This window comes from Aquarana catesbeiana, linkage group LG08 (genome assembly GCF_042186555.1).
Source record: "Aquarana catesbeiana isolate 2022-GZ linkage group LG08, ASM4218655v1, whole genome shotgun sequence".
Classification (NCBI taxonomy): Eukaryota; Metazoa; Chordata; class Amphibia; order Anura; family Ranidae; genus Aquarana; species Aquarana catesbeiana.
Genome location: NC_133331.1, coordinates 291927414 through 291951426, shown reverse-complemented (window position 1 = coordinate 291951426; position 24013 = coordinate 291927414). Strand labels below are relative to the sequence as shown.

General features: G+C 45.8%; 4 protein-coding genes across 5 annotated transcripts in view; 2 read left to right on the top strand and 2 right to left on the bottom strand.

The window, feature by feature from the left end:
* LOC141104959 (uncharacterized) overlaps positions 1–24013 on the top strand; it is a 664134-nt gene that overhangs the window by 249976 nt on the left and 390145 nt on the right. The gene's annotated exons all lie outside the window — the stretch shown is intronic.
* The window catches only part of LOC141104789 (uncharacterized), a 317556-nt gene that overhangs the window by 262700 nt on the left and 30843 nt on the right, over positions 1–24013 (top strand). The window lies entirely within an intron of this gene.
* LOC141104774 (uncharacterized) overlaps positions 1–24013 on the bottom strand; it is a 73545-nt gene that overhangs the window by 29872 nt on the left and 19660 nt on the right. The window lies entirely within an intron of this gene.
* LOC141104974 (uncharacterized) overlaps positions 1–24013 on the bottom strand; it is a 38969-nt gene that overhangs the window by 13516 nt on the left and 1440 nt on the right. The window contains exons 4-5 of the mRNA XM_073594784.1: positions 23131–24002; positions 22959–23044 (exon numbers count right to left, since the gene is read on the bottom strand). Coding sequence (XP_073450885.1) covers positions 22959–23044; positions 23131–24002 — 958 coding nt within the window. The remainder of the gene's footprint in view (positions 1–22958; positions 23045–23130; positions 24003–24013) is intronic.

Sequence of the window (24013 nt, the reverse complement as noted above, 5' to 3'; positions counted from 1 at the left end):
CCTGGAAAAATATAAAAACATCATCAATAGATATGAGAGGGTTAGTTCACTTCCATCAAGATTCCATCTGGATCAGGTAGATATGAGTGAGCAGATGTTCTCTGTGGATGTCCCAACCAGCTGGGACTCTCCCCCCTCTTCAGTCAAAAGGCCTTTGGTCCTCCTCGCTGATCACTTCTACATTTACACAACCTTGTCAGAAGAGCAGGAACCAATGGGGACTGGGAGGTCCATGCTCTTTACACAACCACAAGCCTAGGCGCTGGGTCATGTGATCTCTGATAGACAAGAGGTTCAAAGTTCAGACTTGCAGGCACTTTACTATAGAACGAGTGACCATAGGCCTAGGCTTCTGGTGATATTCAGCACTGGTGGGAGCTTGGAGCAGCTCTTTTACCCTGGGATGTTAAGTGTTGCAGTCTCTGTTACTCCTTACATTTCAATCCAACGTGACAGTACAGTTCCCTGTCCTAGTAATTGTCACCCAGGGTTCTCAAATAGGCAGGTTGGGGGGCACCAGGGGTATTTAATGTGGAGGAATCTGTTTTATCAGTTTCCTCCAAGGTTTGTAAAATCCAGTTGGGGACCTGGAGCCCGGAGATTCCATAGCGTTATGGGTGGGACGGAATCTCCAATCCTGGGACCGGGTTTTGGAAACAGCCAGGAGTCTGGCTGGTTGATTGAGCAAGTGGGTTCTGGGCTTATAGCAGAATCAGGATTAGAGTTCTGGGCTCCACCCAGAGAGACAGGAGGTCTCCAGGAGTCCAGAGAGTGCATGTGTGCACTAGTGAAAGCCAGAAAACCAATTCTGAGGATCAGAGCAGTGAGGGGCTGCTTTCTAGATAGACGCTGTGTGCATCAAAGGAGACAGATGAGAGCCTGAAGTGGAAGGCCTCAGCAGCAAGGATGCTGAAAAGTGGTACAGAAGTTGTACAGGAACCCTGTTATATGGCCAAGAGGGCTGAAGCGTAAAGCCTAAGTGGCAGTACTACTGAAGAGAGCCAGGTGGCTTGGCATTTTTTCATTTGTTATTGTTTTTGGGAGCAGAACCCCTGTGTGGGCATCCAAGTGCATGTATGAACTTTCCTTTATTTTGTTACTTTTAATAAAAGTGGGCTACCATGCCCTTAAACTAAAGTTCCTGTTTGCTGTGAAACTCACTGAAAAGGCATCTACTACTGAGCTATACCTTCCCCAATGTCACACCAACAAGACTGGTAATAAGGTTTTATGGTAACATTTGGATATAATTCTGCTGGAAGAAGAGGAACCAACCTAAGAAAGGCTCAATCTGTGTTATCATATCTGTGCTACTGTAACTAGGAGTGACACACAACCTAATACTGCCAGCTGAACCCCAGGACGGGTATCAGTACAGGGAGGTGACCATTATCAACCTATTATTGGCTGATATCGCTCAGCTCCCGCCCTTCTCTGGACCAATCAGTGTGCAGTAACAGAGCAGAGATAAGAGAAGAATATATTATGGGTTACCTGTGCTGATCTCTGTAGGAGTGTCCTCCTCTATGAATGTCCTCGTCATTCCAGCCTCCTCCGTATATTGCTGATCATCCCTCACATACGTCTCTTCTACTTCACCCTCAACTTTTATGTTCATCAGATCTTCACCCTAAACCAACAGAATGGCAGAAAATAACATCTGTAACATAGAAGTATTTATGATGTGAGATCACATAGAAAATATCATCTTGTAGAGTCCAAACATCATCTCCACATGTCAGAGTGTTCAATCACTTTATGTTCCCGACCCTCAACTCCACCTACCTGATGATGGTGAGGGATGGTGTGATCTTCCTGTGTGGAATCCTGGGAATACAGAGGAAGGGGACATCTCTCTGGTGGGTTCCCATTACTGGATCCATCTGTAGGAAACACACACACTGACTGAATACATTGTTTCTATGTGTTTATCAGATGATGGGGGATCTAGGTGGACCCTCCGTACTGCTCTCTCCTTTACAATAAAGTCTCCTCTTACCCGGTGATGTGAGGGGCGGCTGATTGTCCATCATGACGTCCTTGTAGAGATCCTTGTGTCCTTCTAAATACTCCCACTCCTCCATGGAGAAATAGACAGTGACATCCTGACACCTTATAGGAACCTGACACACACAATGATACAGTCACCATCCAGACACATCCCTTGTCTGTTACTGGATAATGTCCCAGAATTCCCAGAATCCTCCTCACCTCTCCTGTCAGCAGCTCCATCATCTTCTTGGTGACTTCTAGAATCTTCTCCATGTTGTGTCTCTCAGGTTTTATGGAGTCACATGGAGGCACTGTGATGGTCATATGATCACCTGACTTCACAAGAGGAAATCTCTATATTGGAGAACCAATAGGAATATCATGTTAGAATCCCAGAATCCTCCTCACCTCTCCGGTCAGGTCTGTGTTTTATTAATAGAGATAAGAGTGATGTCATGTGACCTCCCAGAATCCTCACCTCTCCGGTCAGGTCTGTGTTTTATTAATAGAGATAAGAGTGATGTCATGTGACCTCCCAGAATCCTCCTCACCTCTCCGGTCAGGTCTATGTTTTATTATTAGAGATAAGAGTGATGTCATGTGACCTCCCAGAATCCTCCTCACCTCTCCGGTCAGGTCTGCGTTTTATTAATAGCGATAAGAGTGATGTCATGTGACCTCCCAGAATCCTCCTCACCTCTCCGGTCAGGTCTGTGTTTTATTAATAGAGATAAGAGTGATGTCATGTGACCTCCCAGAATCCTCCTCACCTCTCTGGTCAGGTCTGTGTTTTATTAATAGAGATAAGAGTGCTGTCATGTGACCTCCCAGAATCCTCCTCACCTCTCCGGTCAGGTCTGTGTTTTATTAATAGAGATAAGAGTGATGTCATGTGACCTCCCAGAATCCTCCTCACCTCTCCGGTCAGGTCTGTGTTTTATTAATAGAGATAAGAGCGATGTCACGTGACCTCCCAGAATCCTCCTCACCTCTCCGGTCAGCAGGTAGATGATCTCCAGGGTGAGTTTTAGTATCCTCTCAGTCATGTGACTCCTGTCCTCCTCCATCCTCATTTGTACCATCATCTATGAAGGTTTCCCTGTAGACGGATAACAAAAAACAGCAAAAAAAAGCATGAGGCCTTCCAGAAAATCCATACCAGACCCTTCCAGGGTTTAGTGTGGATTTTAGAGGAGATCCCCACCCCATGATAAAAAAAATGCTTGAGGTCCTCTTAAAGTCCATACCAGGCCCTTAATCTGCCTGGCCAAGAAAGTGGGGATGAATGTGGCTCTGCCCCTCCTGAACCACACCAAGTTTATGCCCTCAACATGGGGTTGGGTTGACGAGGACAAGGGCCTCTTCCCCACAACCCTGGCTGGTGGCTGTGGGGGACTGTGGGTGTGGAGCTTGTGGGAATCTTGAAGCCATCTTTAATAATAAGAAGGCCTTCAGAGAATGCCACCCTCTACATGAATGAGTATGGGGTACCACTACCCATTCGCATAACAAAATAAAATAAAATGTAACCTAGAAATAAAGACACCCAAACATATTACAAGTGATTTCCTTTATTAAAAAAATAAATCCCCTAAAATGACTCTTATTTTAAATATACTGTACTGCCGAAAAAAAAACAAATTATGACCCGGTGCACATGAACCGATTCCTACAGTATTAGTAGCCGAATGACAGCCTCTCCCAAGTTGTCATCAGCTTTTGTAAGTGATTGGGCCGAGTGATGTCAGTGGTTGGTATTGACTAGGGATGAGCCGAACACCCCTCGGTTTGGTTCGCACCAGAACCTGCGAACGGACCGAAAGTTCGCGCAAACTTTAGAACCCCATTAAAGTCTATGGGACTCGACAGGACATACCCCCCCAACATAAAGCAGGCATGTTGACAAATCACCGGAGGGTGTGGCGGTTGGCACTACAAAAACTCGGGATTCCACAGGTTCATTCCCACACCCCCCTTTGGTTCAACACACGCCTACCTGAGCTGTTGTCTATCCCGGACCCCGCAGTTTGGATACGTTGCGGGATCTTGTATATACATCAGATCATGACGACTACGGGACTTAAAAAATTCCAAACATTAGAAGACGAATTCTCACTTCCCAATCACCTCCTTTTCAGGTACTTACAACTTCGCCATGCTATACAAACTCAGTTTGCTGGCTCCAACCCATCCCTGACAGTCCCCTCCATAATTGACACGATCGCAGGTGCTGAGCCAGCCAAACTAATCTCCACTCTTTATTCCGCCATCCGTCTTCCCAACTCCACAGCCCTGGCTTATAGTGCTAAGACTAGATGGGAGGTGGAGGTTGGAATGATTGAGGATGAGGATTGGGATGAGATCTTGGAAGGCGTGAAAAAAGTTTCCCCCAAACTGTCGGACCGCCTAACACAGTTGTATATCATACATAGAACATATCTGACTCCTCAGAGGATAGCGCGTTTCAAACCCATGCATAATCCAGGATGCCGTCTATGCGACCACACCCCAGGCTCTTTCTATCACCTTATCTGGTCCTGTCCAATTATCCAAACATACTGGATACAAGTGATACGCTTCCTCCACGATCAGATGGGCTCTCCTGCTACCCTAGACCCAAAGATGTGTCTGCTCGGTCTGCTACCTGACTTAGACGCTGACAAACCCCTCCGTACCTTTCTACATGAAACGCTATTCTTGGCGAGAAAAGCGATTGCCCGTAATTGGATGCAGGCTCTACCCCCTACAATCCAGTGTTGGAAAAAAGAAATTAATGACACTCTCCCATATAAGAAGCTGATTTATGTACATAGAGGATGCCCGCTTAAATACGAGCAGGTCTGGAACAGATGGCTGGAGGATGGTGAAACATGTACTTGAAATGTTGATATCTTCCTCTCTCTTTTTCTTCTTTCGTCCTCCCCCTTCTTCTTTACTGTGTACTGGCTCCATGTCCAGTGGATATTTCACCCGATATCATGTAGATAACTTAATGTGCTCATGTATGTACTGCTGCTCTGGCCATGTTGGCTCATATTATTATTTATGTACCAAGCATATATTTTCTTAATAAAGTTGGTTTTCCAATAAAAAAAAAAAAAAAGGTCTATGGGACTCGAACGTTAGAAATCTAAAGTGCTAATTTTAAAGGCTAATTTGCATGGTATGGTAATGCAGGACAGGCCAGTAGCTCAATTGCATACTGTGCAAGCTCTGGCCAGTGATCCATCCTCAAGACCCAGTAACCCAGAGGATTTTCGGTGGGAAAGGTGTCCAAGACAGATCTTGCCCCTAGGTATTCCTGTACCATGGTGATGGTTGCCGGAAACCGATCATACCTTGGGGCTGCGGACTAAAAAATTGTCTGAACGCATCGGTCAGACGGCCACCTTCTCCACCGCTCCTTCTTTGACTGACCGAAGCCTCAGCAACACGTTGTCCAGAAACAGGAGTTTGTAACCTCCCAGTCTCTGGGAACGCGTTGCACAGACCTTTCTGCAAGGCCTCCCGAAGATGTTTCATCCTCTGCTCCCTCTGCGATGGCAAGATAAGGTCCGCAACCTTACCCTTGTAACGTGGATCAAGGAGGGTTGTGATAAGAAATAGTGATTTGGGTTTTTCAATTTGAGTATTGACCGTATTGACCAGGTTTTTTGGGCTGGAGCACCCATCCCCCTCCTCATTACCTCCTAATTAGTGGCCACCAGTGTCTAGGATGTATTCCTTTTAGTTCTCCCACATAGAGGAGTTCAGCTCCCATGGTTGAGACAGAGGATCTTCTATTCTATTACTAGTGTAGGACCCACTAATTCGGGGTACTTTGTCGCAGTAAGTGGGCTTAGCACTATATGACCATATAGTGTGACCAAACCCCCGTATTTTTTTAATATGTTCAGGTGTTTTTAACTAGCCCTGCAGGAAATGTCATTCTTGTATCTGTGCGCTGTAAAATATTTTGTACTGTTTGTAGGTCTTATAGCAGCACCATCTTGAATTTAAATGCATTGTATGGTGTGCCCCCCAAATATGTTCTTGTAAAAAATTGTCTGAACGCATCGGTCAGACGGCCACCTTCTCCACCGCTCCTTCTTTGACTGACCGAAGCCTCAGCAACACGTTGTCCAGGAACAGGAGTTTGTAACCTCCCAGTCTCTGGGAACGCGTTGCACAGACCTTTCTGCAAGGCCTCCCGAAGATGTTTCATCCTCTGCTCCCTCTGCGACGGCAAGATAAGGTCCGCAACCTTACCCTTGTAACGTGGATCAAGGAGGGTTGTGATAAGAAATAGTGATTTGGGTTTTTCAATTTGAGTATTGACCGTATAAGATCTAGGTCAGTGTTTCTCAACTCCAGTCCTCAAGGCGCACCAACAGGTCATGTTTTCAGGATTTCCCTCAGATAAAATAGCTGTGGTAATTACTAAGGCAGTGAAACTGATCAAATCACCTGTGCAAAATAAGGGAGAGCCTGAAAACATGACCTGTTGGTGCGCCTTGAGGACTGGAGCTGAGAAACACTGATCTAGGTGACACAGGGGCCGAAGACAGAGGCACTTGGGGACGTTGCCTATGGTAAATAGACGTAGCCCGCTGTCCGAGACAGATTACAAAAAAATTTAAGGTACCGAAACATGACTGATAATTGTTGTGAATAGTGACTACAAGTAATCTGGATAGATTACAGAGAGTCACGGTGGCCATTTCAGGTTTTTTTTTTCTAACTGAGTGGTGGTTGGGACAAAAGAGGAAGTGAATGTACGAGCAGGAAGCTTTTTGTTCAATTTACTTGCTCAGCAACACTTCCCCCATAGATTGATTGTTTTTCTCTTTTTCTCTCGAGAGCAAAGTTTCCTGCACTGTTCCCTTTGCTGCATTTGATAAATCATGAGACTAACCCTCGCTCTTTCCTCCTCATGTTTAACCTTACTGCTTACTGTATTCTTATTGTTACCGTGATGTCTGTGTCCCTGCAGATTTGTGGTTAAAAAAAAAAAAAAACTGGACTCACCCCCCTCACGGACATCTAAGTGCACTTCCCTTTTTTGTCTGTGTGTGTAAAAAAAAAAAAAAAAAAAAAAAAAAGGTCATGGGGAATAGACTTTGCAAAGGAATGTCTTCCGCTTGTTTGTACCAAATGTACCGTTAGAAGGAGATAAGAAATTTATGCATGGTGAGGATCCAAAGAATGTTAAATATTGCCGTAAGTGGGAAAAGGACTGTGGGTTTAATGGGAAACTAATAGTAAGGGGTTGTCAAGCTTTAGTAGATAAAATTAAAGCGTTTGGACCGAAGGATCAGAAGCGATATGGACTTCAAGTAGCAGAGGAATGGTTGCAACAAGCGCAGAGTAGAGCAGAAAGTAAAGCTAAATCCAACCAAAGTACTAAACCCCAAACGCAGTTGCCTTTGGTTGATGGAGAAAATGATACTATGTGTTTAGTGTAGCGACCACCGCCCTATCACGCCCCGCCCCTTCCACAGCCAATATATCCCACCCTGCCGCAGGGGACTGGAACCAACCCCTTCATCCTGCAGTCACACCCTTCTCCCCTTCAAGCCTCCACCCCCCGGAAGGGACCCAATCAACCCCCACAGGAAGTCTTGGGCGTCTCCCCTATTGCACAAGCAGCCCATGACAGCCCTAAGTTAAACAGATCCATGATAGAGACATTAACGGAAGCCATTGCTAAGGGGTGGGCACAGGCGGGAGAAACAGCCCGAAATCGAAGAGCCCCCACAAGGTACCTCGGGGAGGACGAGGAGGAGAACATGTGTCCTCTGATTGAGGTCCCTAATCCAATGGCAGGTCAAAACATAGATGGTCAAGTCCAGCCTCCCCCACAAGAAGTCTTGGGCGTCTCCCCTATTGCACAAGCAGCCCATGACAGCCCTAAGTTAAACAGATCCATGATAGAGACATTAACGGAAGCCATTGCTAAGGGGTGGGCACAGGCGGGAGAAACAGCCCGAAATCGAAGAGCCCCCACAAGGTACCCCAGAGAGGACGAGGAGGAGAACATGTGTCCTCTGATTGAGGTCCCTAATCCAATGGCAGGTCAAAACATAGATGGTCAAGTCCAGCCTCCCCCACAAGAAGTCTTGGGCGTCTCCCCTATTGCACAAGCAGCCCAGCCCTAAGTTAAACAGATCCATGATAGAGACATTAACGGAAGCCATTGCTAAGGGGTGGGCACAGGCGGGAGAAACAGCCCGAAATCAAAGAGCCCCCACAAGGTACCTCGGGGAGGACGAGGAGGAGAACATGTGTCCTCTGATTGAGGTCCCTAATCCAATGGCAGGTCAAAAACATAGATAGGCAAGTCCAGCCTCTTACTATGACCGCATATCGGCCCTGGACTGAAAGCGATGTACAAAAAGCCACCGAACATATTAAGCACCCCAAATTAGGTCCAGCAGAATTTGTTGAAAAATATTCAAGGGCTATGAGATAGATATAAACTAAATGGGGTGGAGCTAGAGCGGGCAATCAGACGTGTATTGGGGTCAGATTGAGCCTCAGTAAAAGGAGACTGGGAACCATGTGTAATGGACCTCCAAGGGAATAGGGGACTCCCTCTTGCTCCAAATCACGCAGAGGCGGAAGAAACAGCCCGGAATCGAAGAGCCCCCACAAGGTACCCCGGGGAGGACGAGGAGGAGAACATGTGTCCTCTGATTGAGGTCCCTAATCCAATGGCAGGTCAAAACATAGATAGGCAAGTCCAGCCTCTTACTATGACCGCATATCGGCCCTGGACTGAAAGCGATGTACAAAAAGCCACCGAACATATTAAGCACCCCAAATTAGGTCCAGCAGAATTTGTTGAAAAATATTCAAGGGCTATGAGATAGCTATAAACTAAATGGGGTGGAGGTAGAGCGGCCAATCAGACGTGTATTGGGGTCAGATTGGGCCTCAGTAAAAGGAGACTGGGAACCATGTGTAATGGATCTCCAAGGGAATAGGGGACTCCCCCTTGCTCCAAATCACGCAGATTTAAATGCGAGAGTAAATAATCTTCTCCAGCGAATAACAAATGGATTCATCCAGCGCACAGATTGGCAAAAGATCAATACGACTGCACAAGAGGATAAGGAGAATGATAACGATTACCTAAATAGATTAAGGGAAACTTTCAAATCATACTGCGGGTTACCGGAATCGGAGGATGCTAATAGTGCACATCAACAACAGCTGAAGATTACTTTTGTTAATGGATTAAAACCACAGCACAAAGAGTATATCACAAAAAGTATGGTCACATATAGAACAGCTGGAGTGTTAGACACATTACAATGGGCAAAATATAATGAAAGGTGGCTTAAGGAGAAAGGAAAGAAGAATGTGAAAGTGAAGGTTTTCTTGCAAGGTGACAATAATGAGGATGACGGGGAGGACTATACTGTTGATGCCGCCACCCGAGAACAGAGGGAGAGGTCGGGGCGGCAACAGTGGGAGAGGCAGGGGCAGGTATAGAGGAGGAGGTAGGAATTTAGGGAACAGAGAAGAATGGCGAGATAGGGAATGGGTAGAAAAAAAGAGAATGTTGGACATGCCACCAACAGGGACACCTGGTCAGAGACTGTCCGGGGGGGGGATCAGGCCCCTGGAAGACAGAATGACTAGACATCGAGAGCATAAGTCACCTGGGGAGGGTAGGATATGTGGAGAACCTACCACAGGTGACCCTGAAGGTTGAAGGGAAAGAAGTTAAGTTTCTGGTAGATTCTGGAGCCTCCAGGACATGAATACATCCAGAGGACATACCACAAATAAAACAATCCACAAAATCAATTTTGGTACAGGGAGTAAACGGTACACCAGTAAGAGAGGCCCTGTCTGAATATGTCACAGTAGAACATCCCAGGATAGGGATGCGAGTAACTACTAGGGTAATCCTATCAGCTGTATGCCCAGTAAACTTACTAGGAAGAGATTTGATGTCAGCCAAGACACAGGGTTTACCGTGAAGGTGGGGAAAGAACTTGTTCCCCACCCATGGGATGAAAACTAGTACTATTACTCACTAGATGCATACCTTAAAGACAAAATTACTTCGTAAACGATCGAGAAAATGGTTAAACATACAAGGGAAGTCATGGGGTCTAAAAGGTTGGTAGATTTCCAGCCAATGGGCAGAGTGCATTGCACTATGTGGGTTAAAAAGACACCAGGACCAAACAGAGACTATGCCTCACACGTCTTTTTGAAAAAAGAAGTGGTATCACAGTTAACTAATGTCTATTGGAACAATGAAGGGTTTTGCGCATCATCTTGTGCTCTGCCACCAGAGGAAAAAGATTTGTTTAAGGAAACAACCCCCCATCTGTCCCTCAGTAAACCGAAAGATAGGGCTTGGGTGGATTGTGGGGATTTTGTAAAAAAGGTGCCAGGAATTGCGAGATTGGAAGCAGACAAGGATACCAGACATGTAGGAAAGCTATTCCACTGGCTACTTCTGTCAGCGACCCAGGGGAGATGAGGTCACCACTACACCATCACCACCACGTGCAGAAGTCCATAACGCCATGATATTTGGCGAGTAATGCTGATCCTTTGGACCAGGTTCCAGAGAAACTCTGGACCAAAGGGACCGGCAGATGTAGGACTTATCAAGGGAGTCCAGCCAGTGACTATCAACTCCAAAATCACACCACAGACCCCATCAAAGAGGAAGGAAGCAGAGGAGGGCATATCCCCGGTGATTCAGGACCTTTCAAAAGCAGGGATAGTTATCCCCTGCCCAGACAGTCCTTGCAATACTCCTTTGTTTCCTGTGAAGAAACAACCACCCTCTGTGGGGTGGAGAATGGTACAGGACCTTCAAGCGGTAAATCAGGCAGTGGTACCCCGAGCACCAGTGGTGCCAGACCCCCAAACTTTGCTCAATGATCTCTCTCCAGACAGCAAGGTATTCTCCGTTATAGATATCAGTAATGCTTTTTTTTAGCATACCGATTCACCCAGACCATCAGTTTTGGTTTGCTTTTACCTACAAAGGAAAAAGATATACCTTCACAAGATTATCGCAGGGGTATTGTGAATCGCCCGCTATTTTTGCACAGGCAATGTCAGCGAATTTAGCACAGTTTGAGCCACCAGGAGGCAGTCAGCTTCTACTTTATGTAGATGTAGACATTCTCCTGGCGTCTCCAACCAAAGAAATTGGTGCACTAGACACCATAGTCCCTTTTGCAGTTTTTATGTGAACAGGGCCATAAAGTAAATGGGAAGAAATTGCAGTTCTGCCAGGATAAGGTTAGATACCTGGGATATAACATTTCAAAGGAGGGGAAACATTTAGATCAGTGGTTCTCAACCCTCTAGTTCCGTGACCCCTTGATAAAATTTCCCAAGTTGTGGGGACCCCTAAAAGTAAAATTATTTTTCATAGCGTGGGTTGTCAGCACCCAAGTTAAGACATTTGCGCCCCTAACCCGTGAACATTTAGCGCTCCTCGAGTCCCTTCCACTTGTACAGTATTAAAACCCCTTATGATACATTTTAGGATGTACCATTGTTTCTCTTTGTTCTCCTTTCTTTCCCTTTTTTTCTCTCTTTATCCTAATTTCTCTTTTTTTCCCCCACCCCTCTCTCTAGCTTTCTTTCTTGTTCTTTCGCTTATTCTTTCTCTCCCTTTTTTTGTTCCTCCCCCTCTTTTCCTCTCCCTTCCATATATTCTCTATTTTTATTCCTTCTCTTACTCCTTGGTGGTGGTGGTGGTGGGGGGGGGGATGAGTGGCAGTGCTGGTGGGGAGTTGGGATGAGTAGCAGTGCTGGTGGGGGGTGGGATCAGTGGCAGTGCTGGGGGGAGTTCTGATCAGCCAACTTGGGTGCTCTTGATCAAGGTCATCTGCTGATCTGAGAACTGTAGTGGGGACTTTTAATGGCAACTATAATCACAGGTAGTATTACTCACTATGTCTCCGACTTTGTGGTGTCTCGCAGCAGTGACACCTATGCAGAAATCAGGAGATAGGGTCCCCTTTATCCCCTCCCACTTCCCATTCCTCATCAGTCAGCTGACCTCTAGTCTCTGCCCCCCAGCCATGCCGTGAACTGAATGGGCGGCTGCGAAGAGGCTGAGGGGGCGGCCATGGGCTCCAGGAACAGCCCAGCTGAAGGCGGCTGCGAAAAAGGCTGGGAGAGCGATGCGGGATTCAAGAACAGCCCAGGATTTGGTGACCCCTGACAGATCGTCATTCGACCCCCGGGGGGGTCCCGACCCCCAGGTTGAGAACCATTGATTTAGATGATGAAAGGATACAAGCAATCCTCCAAGTGCCTAAACAAAAACAAAGAAGCAGATGATGTCGTTTCTGGGTATGGCAAACTTCTGCAGGACATGGATTCCCAACTATTCAGTCTTGACTGCACCTTTAGTGCAGGCAATACATGGGGAACCCATGCCCCCCCCCCCAGGATGACATACAGTGGAATGAAGAAAACGAGACAGCTTTTACTGGATTAAAAAGAACATTAACAGGCACCTCAGTGCTGGGACTGCCCAACTACGAGAAACCGTTTGAGCAAACTGTAGATTCAAGAGATGGACACATGACATCAGTACTGACAAAGACATGTGGGGGTAAACAGAGACCAATCGCATATTACTCCACAAAACTTGATAATATGACAAGAACACTTCCCCCATGTGTGCAGGCAGTGGTCGCAGCGGCAGAAGCAATTAAGGCTTCAGCCTCCATTGTACTGTATCACACGCTCATATTAAAGGTCCCACATGCTGTATCAGTAATATTACTACAACAAAAAATTTCACACCTTATCCCAGCAAGACACTTATCCTGTATGACTGTGCTTTTGACACCACCGCACATAACCATCCAAAGGTGCACTACTTTAAACCCATCCACACTCCTGCCAATACCAACAGACGGTGAAAAACATGATTGTCCGGCCGCTATTGCCAAAAAGGTATTACCTAGGAGTGGAAAGAATGCAGCAGCGCTAAAAACATGTGACAAGCACTAACCAAATAGTGATCAACAAAAAAAATAGTGATCAACCAAAAAAATATATTAAAATATAATAATAATATGATGAGTATTAATATAAAGTTCTTGGCAATATAATAACAAATATATATTGAAATAAATATTGAAAAATATATAACAACAGTTTAGTGTTCTTCAGTGTATAAATAATCGTGCTCTGTTCCAAAACCGTCATGTAAATAGGTGATTATAAGATGAATCCTCCACCGCAACCACAGTGTTAGCACCACACAGAATGCACGCTTACCCCAAGGCAAGCTAAGATAAGCCTGCGACCTAATACCCGGCCAGGGCCTTTATCCGGGGAAGATGGGAGGCCGATGCCTCAGCAGATTCCCAAGAGGTGATCAGCATACAACCCAGATCAACCGAGTCCCGGATCAGATAGATTGGTCAAATAGAGATGCCATTCAGATAATCCCCAAAAATGAAAAGATTCACCATAGCATAATTCAGACGGACCAACGTTTAATAACAATTAAAATGACACTTACAATATCCAGGATTAAAAACAGCATAACAGCCGGCCGGCTAATACGAACGCCCGTCCCTTGGACGGCACATGCAATGACGTCAGCTCCTCCCGACGCGTGTTTCATCATATAATGACGTCGTCTGGGGCCTAGGAGTGACCTTAAAGACACCCCATTACCACATTCTGACTTGACACTTTTTGTTGACGGATCCAGTCGAAAGAATCCTGATGGCACGAACGCTATTGGATATGTAGTCGTCACACAAACAGAGGTACTGGAAGCTAAAATGTAGACATTACTCAGCACAAGTAGCAGAATTAATTGCACTTACAAGAGCATGTACCCTAGCTGAAGGAAAAAAAGGTCACCATCTATACAGACAGCCAATACACATTTTCTACAGTGCATGTATTTGCCCAGCAATGGAAAAACAGGGGACTGGTCACTTCTGGGGGCAAACCCATTTCACATACTGAATTCATTCTAGGATTACTCGATGCTATCCAGCTTCCAAAGGAGCTGGCGATATGTAAATGTCAGGCCCATACGAAAGGCAAAGACCCGATATGCGAGGGGAATAAAAAAAAGCAGACGAAGCTGCTAAACAGGCAGCCAATCAATTTACACAAATCTTAGTACAACAGGAAGATATACAATTAGATCACACAATCTTGAAGGATATGCAAAGTTGCGCACCCCCCCATCTGAAAAACAACTTTGGGTCACAAAAGGATGCACCCTCCAGGAGGACATATACAGTGGGGACGGAAAGTATTCAGACCTCTTTAAATTTTTTACTCTTTGTTATATTGCAGCCATTTGCTAAAATCATTTAAGTTCATTTTTTTCCTCATTAATGTACACACAGCACCCCATATTGTACACACAGCCCCCCATATTGTAGACACAGCACCCCATATTGTACACACAGCACCCCACATTGTACACACAGCCCCCCATATTGTACACACAGCACCCCATATTGTACACACAGCCCCCCATATTGTACACACAGCACCCCATATTGTACACACAGCACCCCATATTGTACACACAGCACCCCATATTATACACACAGCACCCCATATTGTACACACAGCACCCCATATTGTACACACAGCACCTCATATTGTACACACAGCACCTCATATTGTACACTCAGCACCCCATATTGTACACACAGCACCCCATATTGTACACACAGCACCTCATATTGTACACACAACACCCCATATTGTACACACAGCACCTCATATTGTACACTCAGCACCCCATATTGTACACACAGCACCCCATATTGTACACACAGCACCCCATATTGTACACACAGCACCCCATATTGTACACACAGCACCTCATATTGTACACACAGCACCTCATATTGTACACACAGCACCTCATATTGTACACACAGCACCCCATATTGTACACACAGCACCCCATATTGTACACACAGCACCCCATATTGTACACACAGCACCCCATATTGTACACACAGCACCCCCATATTGTACACACAGCAGCCCATATTGTACACACAGCCCCCCATATTGACAGAAAAACACAGAATTGTTGACATTTTTGCAGATTTATTAACAAAGAAAAACTGAAATATCACATGGTTCTAAGTATTCAGACCCTTTGCTTTGACACTAATGTATTTAACTCAGGTGCTGTCCATTTCTTCTGATCATCCTTGAGATGGTTCTACACCTTCATTTGAGTCCAGCTGTGTTTGATTATACTGATTGGACTTGATTAGGAAAGCCACACACCTGTCTATATAAGACCTTACAGCTCACAGTGCATGTCAGAGCAAATGAGAATCATGAGGTCAAAGGAACTGCCTGAAGAGCTCAGAGACAGAATTGTGGCAAGGCACAGATCTGGCCAAGGTTACAAAAAAATTTCTGCTGCACTTAAGGTTCCTAAGAGCACAGTGGCCTCCATAATCCTTAAATGGAAGACGTTTGGGGGGACCAGACCCCTTCCTAGAGCTGGCCGTCCGGCCAAACTGAGCTATCGGGGGAGAAGAGCCTTGGTGAGAGAGGTAAAGAAGAACCCAAAGATCACTGTGGCTGAGCTCCAGAGATGCAGTCGGGAGATGGGAGAAAGTTGTAGAAAGTCAACCATCACTGCAGCCCTCCACCAGTCGGGGGTTTATGGCAGAGTGGCCCGACGGAAGCCTCTCCTCAGTGCAAGACACATGAAAGCCCGCATGGAGTTTGCTAAAAAAACACCTGAAGGACTCCAAGATGGTGAGAAATAAGATCCTCTGGTCTGATGAGACCAAGATAGAACTGTCTGGCCTTAATTCTAAGCGGTATGTGTGGAGAAAACCAGGCACTGCTCATCACCTGTCCAATACAGTCCCAACAGTGAAGCATGGTGGTAGCAGCATCATGCTGTGGGGGTGTTTTTCAGCTGCAGGGACAGGACGACTGGTTGCAATCAGGGGAAAGATGAATACGGCCAAGTACAGGGATATCCTGGACGAAAACCTTCTCCAGAGTGCTCAGGACCTCAGACTGGGCCGAAGGTTTACCTTCCAACAAGACAATGACCCTAACCACACAGCTAAAATAAGGAAGGAGTGGCTTCACAACAACTCCGTGACTGTTCTTGAATGGCCCAGCCAGAGCCCTGACTTAAACCCAATTGAGCTTCCCTGGAGAGACCTAAAAATGGCCGTCCACCAACATTTACCATCCAACCTGACAGAACTGGAGAGGATCTGCAAGGAGGAATGGCAGAGGATCCCCAAATCCAGGTGTGAAAAACTTGTTGCATCTTTCCCAAAAAGACTCATCAAAAGGGGCTTCTACTAAATACTGAGCAAAGGGTCTGAATACTTAGGACCATGTGATATTTCAGTTTTTCTTTGTTAATAAATCTGCAAAAATGTCAACAATTCTGTGTTTTTCTGTCAATATGGGGTGCTGTGTGTACAATATGGGGGGCTGTGTGTACAATATGGGGTGCTGTGTGTACAATATGGGGTGCTGTGTGTACAATATGGGGTGCTGTGTGTACAATATGGGGTGCTGTGTGTACAATATGAGGTGCTGTGTGTACAATATGGGGTGCTGTGTGTACAATATGGGGTGCTGTGTGTACAATATGGGGCGCTGTGTGTACAATATGGGGTGCTGTGTGTACAATATGGGGTGCGGTGTGTACAATATGAGGTGCTGTGTGTACAATATGGGGTGCTGTGTGTACAATATGGGGTGCTGTGTGTACATTAATGAGGAAAAAAATGAACTTAAATGATTTTAGCAAATGGCTGCAATATAACAAAGAGTGAAAAATGTAAGGGGGTCTGAATACTTTCCATCACCACTGTATATCTCCCCAGAGAACAAACCCGTCCTGCCAAAGTCTTTATTTAAGTATGCAGCATTCTTGACCCATGGAGTGAAACAGGGGGATGATTGAGATACTAAATAAAGTGGTAGCAGCCCATGGCTTTACAAACTACTCAAAAACTTTTTGTTCTCAATGCATTATATGTGCAAGACACAATGCTCAGGGAGGCATAAGACCACGGAAAGGGAAGTTCCCCACACCGCAATATCCATTCCAACACATTTGCGTGGATTTTATTGAATTAGACAAATGTGAAAGGAAGAAATATTGTTTGGTAATCATTGATGCCTTGACCACATGGGTAGAGATATTCCCCACAGGAAGTGCTGACGCCTTAACAGTATTCCAAAGCCTTACTAAAAGATATCATTCCAAGGTTTGGGATACCAGAGAAGATTTATAGTGATAATGGTCCACATTCTGTAAATCAGACCATAAAACTCCTAACAGAATTGATGGGTATAGAAGTAAAGAATGACTGTGCATATCACCCTCAGTCAGCAGGGCTCGTAGAAAGACTTCATGGGATATTAAAGAGCAAGCTAAAAAAGGCTATGGAGGAGACAGGGAAAAATTGGATGTATTGTCTCCCACTAGCTAGTTTAAGCATGCACATCATGCCCACTAAAGAAGGGGCTGAGTCCATTTGAAATGATGTATGGTAGACCTTATAAAATACCTTTAATACCAAATGAAACCCACACAGAGGAAGGGGAGAGAACCTTAGCAGAAAACATGTCAAGGTTATTAAAACAGAAACAAATTAACTAAGAGTGTTCCATTCCAGGAGAGCCCATAGGAGAAGACAAAGTACAAATCGGGTCCTCATCAAGGTGATCAGAAAGAAGCATCGGCACTCCCCTAAGTGGGACAGGCCATATCAAGTACTCCTTACTACTCCCACCGCAGTAAGAATTGCTGAAAGGACTATCTGGATTCACCAATCCCACTGTAAAAAGGTAAACGTAGGCAGAGTAGGGACAGAGAGACTGAAGGAGGGGGGAAGTCCAACTACAAAGGGAGGCAGATAAAAGGTCTGCTTGTCTCAACCTTGGTGAAGAAATGGCCCTATTTAGGCCCCCCTCACTTCAGATAGGATGGTAGGGATTTTGTTCCTCGTGGGAGCATTGGTGACTCTAGGAGAGGCCTCTATACGGGGAGGTAGGAGACACGGGAGGATAGTGGAACCAATCAAATGAGAAGAGACAGGAAGAGCATTGAACCTCACCTTTGTTGAAGGATCCACCAGTACTATACAGGTGGATTTCTGGCAGATGACAGATTGTGGAGATAAGGTAGAAGCAAGTAAGCTGACCTGGGCAGACAAATACGTGTGCTACCTGGCTGGAACTACCGGGTGTACTACTTGGGATTCAGTCATGTGGATAACTGCAGCCCAGGATTGGGGATATGAGATCCCAGCAGCAGGAGATTTAAAGAATAGATTAACCATAACTAAAGCGGCCCACTCTCCCTGTACAGAACCAAAGAATTGCAATATATTATTTATTTCCCTGAAGGACCCCAAACTAGAAGATCAGAGGTTATACCGTGTAGGAGCTTGGATATCAGGAACTGACCCTTTGGGAAAATTCTTCCTTGAAGTCAAACCAAAGAATGAGACAAACAAGAAGAAAGAATTAGATAATGAGGACCGACTTACAGTAGAGGTATTAGGACCCACAGTGAGATTCACCAATCTCACAGTGGAAGAAGCTATAACATTAGAAACAGGATAAGAATGAATGGCTTGAAATCTTTTGGCCTGCGTACTTGCGTAGTCCCTTGAACGCCTATGGAGCACCGCTGGTTCCGAGGACAAAGCACAGGAAGAGGCCATGGAGGAAGAAGAAGAGGAGGGGGTGGAGGAGAGAGGAGTGTCAGAATCACCAGTAGTAGCATTTTGGAGGCATGGTGGCAGAACAACCTCCAACACTACTGCACCTTGTCCTGCATCCTTCCCATCTGCCAGCAGAGTCACCCAATGCGCCATGAAAGATAGGTAACGTCCCTGTCCATGCCTGCTGGACCATGAGTCAGCGGTAATATGCACCTTACCGCTGACAGCCCTGTCCAGCGAGGCCAAGACATTGTCTTCCACATGCCGGTAGAGAGCTGGAATCGCCTTCCGTGAGAAAAAGTGGCGTTTGGGAACCTGCCACTGAGGAACCGCACATTCCACAAACTCACGGAAGGGGCAGAGTCTACCAACTGAAAAGGCAGCAGTTGAAGTGCTAGCAATTTAACCAAGCTAGCATTCAACAGCTGGGCATGTGGATGGCTGGGAGCAATCTTCTTTCGGCGGTGCAGCAGCTGGGGCAGGGAAATTTGCCTGGTACAATCTGACGTCGGTGTACCGATAGCAGATTGCCCACAAGTACTTGGCTGTGACACACCTAATTCTACACCTTCATTCCTCTCAGTGCAGATCTCAGAGAGGACTGAAGGTATAGTGGGGTTGGAGATCCCAGCTGATGAGGAGCAAGGAGAGGTCCTCTTTGTTCTTTGGTGTGGGTCTTTTAGGTACGCTTGCCAACGAACTGCATGGCAGGTCGACATATGTCTGGTCAAGCATGTGGTGCCCAAGTGGGTGATGTTTTGGCCACACAAGATACACTTGAGACATATGTTGCAAATAGCAGCAGTGCGATCTGATGCACTCGTCTCAAAAAAGGCCCACACCAAAGAACTTTTGGAATAACACGCAGAGACAGCAGCATCATGCACATGCGGAGCTCTACGGTGTGATGCAGTCAGTGTGCTGCCCTTAAGTTGGCCCCTGGAGGGCATACTGCCTCGTTGGTGATGTGCCTCCTCCACCCTCCTATCAGGCACCCACGTTGAGTCAGTGACCTAATCATCCCCTCCGTCCTCATCACTGGAGCAAACCTGGCAGTATGCTGCAGCTGGGGGAACATGACTGCCAGATTGCTGTCCTTCTTGGGCACCCCCTCTCTCTGGGCTCACGTTACTGCCTTCCTCTAGCTGGGTACCATCATCAGAGCCTACAAAATGCTGGGCATCCTCCTGGAGCATGTACCCAACACTGTGGTCAAACAGTTCGGGGGACTCCTCAGGAGGACATGGTGGGGCTAGGGAAGGAGTGACTGATGCCATTGAGCCGAGGGAAGAGGCCACCTTGGCAGCTGCTTTGCCAGACAAAGTACCCTGAGCCTGGGTGAGAGAGGATGAGGATGGCTTGGTCATCCACTCTACCAAGTCTTCCGCATGTTGCGGCTTAACGCAGCCAGCTGCCGAAAAAAAGGACAAGCGTGTCCCACGGCCACGTGCTGATGAGGATGCACCGTCTCCACGACCAGCACTGTTGCCTCTAGACACAGAGCCTGCTTGCCCTCGTTTATTGGCTTGTGACTGTCTGCCTCTCCTTGTTGGCCTTCCAGACATACTAATGGCCTGCAGTGAGATGTTGCTGCACAAAGCTGGGATGTATATATATACTGAAGCTAGCTGAATCAACTGCCTGCCTGTAGTATTTTTAGTATGAGAACACCAGCAATTGTCTTCAGGCAGCTTTAGGTGCACACTGTGCAGAGGACACAGTACACTAACTGTAAATACTGCAGCTGCCTGCCTGTGGTACTAATAGGATCAGAAGAACACCACCAATTTTCTTCAGGTAGCTGTAAATACTGTAAAAACACCTGCCTGCCTGTCAGTAGGAAGAGAATAACAGGAACAGATCTAGCTAAACTGAATACAGTGTATATATATATATATATATATATATATATATATATACACAACACCTGGGATGCATATATATACATGATACACTGTAAGTGCAGCTAACTGACTCGCCTGCCTACTCTATCTAACTTAAATCAAATGACACTGTCTCTCTCTCTCTGTCTCTCTCAACACCGGAATACACTACACAGGGCCGACGTGCAGGCGGCCTTATATAGTGTGGGGCGTGTACTAAACCCCCTGAGCCATAATTGGCCAAAGCCACCCTGGCTCTCTGTACAGACGGCGCTGTGATTGGCCAAGCATGCGGTTCATAGTGCATGATTGGCCAATCATCAGCCAGCAATGCACTGCAATGCCGCAGTGAATTATGGGCCGTGACGCGCCACTCAAATTTGGTGCGAATGGCCCATATGCTTTTGCAATTCGACGAACGGTCGAACATGCGATGTTTGAGTCGAACATGGGTTCGACTCGAACTCGAAGCTCGTCCCTAGTAGGGACGCAGCAGAAGTAGGCAGCCACTGATTCCTTAGCAACCATTGACAGCTGTTGGTAATCATTCAATATATTCCTTCTCATATATGAAGTGTTCTTCTCGTATTACCTCCTCTGCTGCCAGCTCCAGCAACGTCTCCGCTCTACTTCCTCCCGCCTCACCTCTCACCTGGAACTTCCTGTCTGTACCTGACATCACTTCCTGTCTTCCATAGACACTTCCTGTCTAGGTGGACATGAGTTTACCACCTTGTGGAGCTCAGAGGAACTGTAGCCCCCGAGAAATGTCTCGTAGTATGAACACGTCCTTGGCTGTGTGTGTATGTACTGTATATCTTTATAGATGGGGTCATCTCCACTCCCACCAAGGGGGATAGAAATATAAAGTATATCAGGATAAACAGATGGATTTTGGCTGAATTGATTTTGTGGTGAAATTATCATTTATTTATTTATTTTATTCTTTTTGTAATTAGTCATGTAGACAAAAGAAATCTCTACCTTGATTAAAAAAACAAAAAAGCAAAAACCCAAGGCACCTCTAGTACCCAGTAAGTAAAGGGGAGGGACACGTGTTGAGAAGATATGGGGTGCTGCCCACCCCGATTAGTGTCTAGAAGAAAAAGGAAATATCCCCGGTGGGGTTTTCTAGGCAGCAAGAAATTATGAAAATCGTAAGCTGTAACTTGAAAGGTTTTTATTTAGTTGGACTTCAATGGCAACATGATCACAGGAAATGACCATGATGGTTAAAATAGGAGCTGTGCTACAGGAGATAACACGAATAAAACTGGCAAAAAATTATACAATGTTCAAGCGCTATGATAGGATGGTAAACTGACGCGTTTCGACCCCGTTGGGTCATCTTCAGAGGATTCAGGTGCTGTAACAAAATTTACGTATTGAAATTCATGGATTTGACCATAAAGATTAAAATATAATATAATACATATATGTTTATCAGTATAATTACCAATCACATTGTGTTTAAACAGTTTCTCCTGAGCCTAAAAATCTCCGAGATCTCCCCCACCAGGTCCCGGCAGGGGTCCCAGGCCTTCCACCACGTCAACAGGGGGAAGGGAGGGCTGATCGCCCATGCGTGTCTTACAAGGAGACGTGGTGGACGGCCTGGGACCCCTGCCGGGACCCGGTGGGGGAGATCTCGGAGATTTTTAGGCTCAGGAGAAACTGTTTAAACACAATGTGATTGGTAATTATACTGATAAACATATATGTATTATATTATATTTTAATCTTTATGGTCATATCCATGAATTTCAATACGTAAATTTTGTTACAGCGCCTGAATCCTCTGAAGATGACCCAATGGGGTCGAAACGTGTCAGTTTATCATCCTATCATAACACTTGAACATTGTATAATTTTTTGCCAGTTTTATTTGTGTTATCTCCTGTAGCACAGCTCCTATTTTAACCATCATGGTCATTTCCTGTGATCATGTTGCCATTGAAGTCCAACAAAATAAAAACCTTTCAAGTTACAGCTTACGATTTTCATAATTTCTTGCTGCCTAGAAAACCCCACGGGGGATATTTCCTTTTTCTTCAGTACCCAGTAAGTCATTTTCCATCTTCATCCCCTTATAAACAAAGCTTTCTCCCTTTACAAGTTATAGTTAGGTTTGCTGAGGCATTCGGTCCGGAGTCCTCTGGGTCACTAAGGACGACATGATCCGCAGCCACCTCCTACCAGCCACGTACAAGTCCATGGGTTTCTTGGGACTGTAAATGATCCCTTGAAGACTGCTGCTGATGCTGAGTCCCAGGCTCCACCTCCATGCTGACTGAATCCTCCTCCGCCTCTTCCCGTGTGATTGGCGGGCACGCAGGAACACTCTCTGGATAAAGGGGGCCTTGAGAGCTAAGAAAGTCCTCCTGTGTGGCATATCTGATGTTCATTAAGAATGGACTTACGTGAGAAACATTTTCCACACTCAGGACATGAATACGGCTTCTCCCCTGTGTGAAATCTCTGATGATCAGATAGATAAGATTTCGTTAAAAAAACATTTCCCAAACTCAGGACTAAGAATACGGTTTCCCACTCATGTGCAGTCTCTGATGTCTTTTAAAACTGGTCCTATCTGAAAAATATTTCCCGCACTCGGGGCAGGAATACGGCTTTTCCCCCGTGTGAGATCTCTGATGTCTCACAAGGTCTGATTTCTGCAAATAACGTTTTCCGCACTCGTAACAGGTATACGGCTTCTCGCCCGTGTGCAATCTTTGATGTCTGGAAAGATGTGACTTCCTTGAGAAACATTTCCCGCACTCAGGACAGGTAAGTGGCTTCTCGCCTGTGTGCGATCTCTGATGTCTGGAAAGATGTGACTTCCTTAAGAAACATTTCCCGCACTCAGGACAGGAATATGGCTTTTCGCCTGTATGAATTCTTTGATGTTTACCAAGGTCTGATATCTGTCTAAAACATTTTCCACACTCAGAGCAAGAATATGGTTTCTCACCAGTGTGATACTTCTGATGTGTATAAAGATGGGACTTCTGTGAATAACATTTTCCACACTCAGGACAAGAAAATGGCTTCTTCCCTGTGTGAGAAGTGTAATGTATGTCAAGTTGTGATTTATAAAGAAAGCATTTCCCGCACTCAGAACAGGAATGTAGTATCTCCCCAGTGTGAGATCTCTTATGTACAGAAAGACTGAATGCAGAGCTAAAACTTTCCCCACATTCAGGACAGGAAAATGTCTTCTCCCCCTGAATCCCGGCACCATCCCTCACAGTACGAGGTTTCTCAAAGTCAGAGGGATTCCATGGTCTATCCACACTGTGAAGTCCACCATCCATAGTGGAGCTCATTGTCTTTTCTCCTCCACAATCTCCTGTGATGTCCTCATCTTCCATTTTACAACCTGGAGATAAAGTGAGACGATCCTTTGAGGGTTTCTCCATGACGTGTCCTGGAAAAATA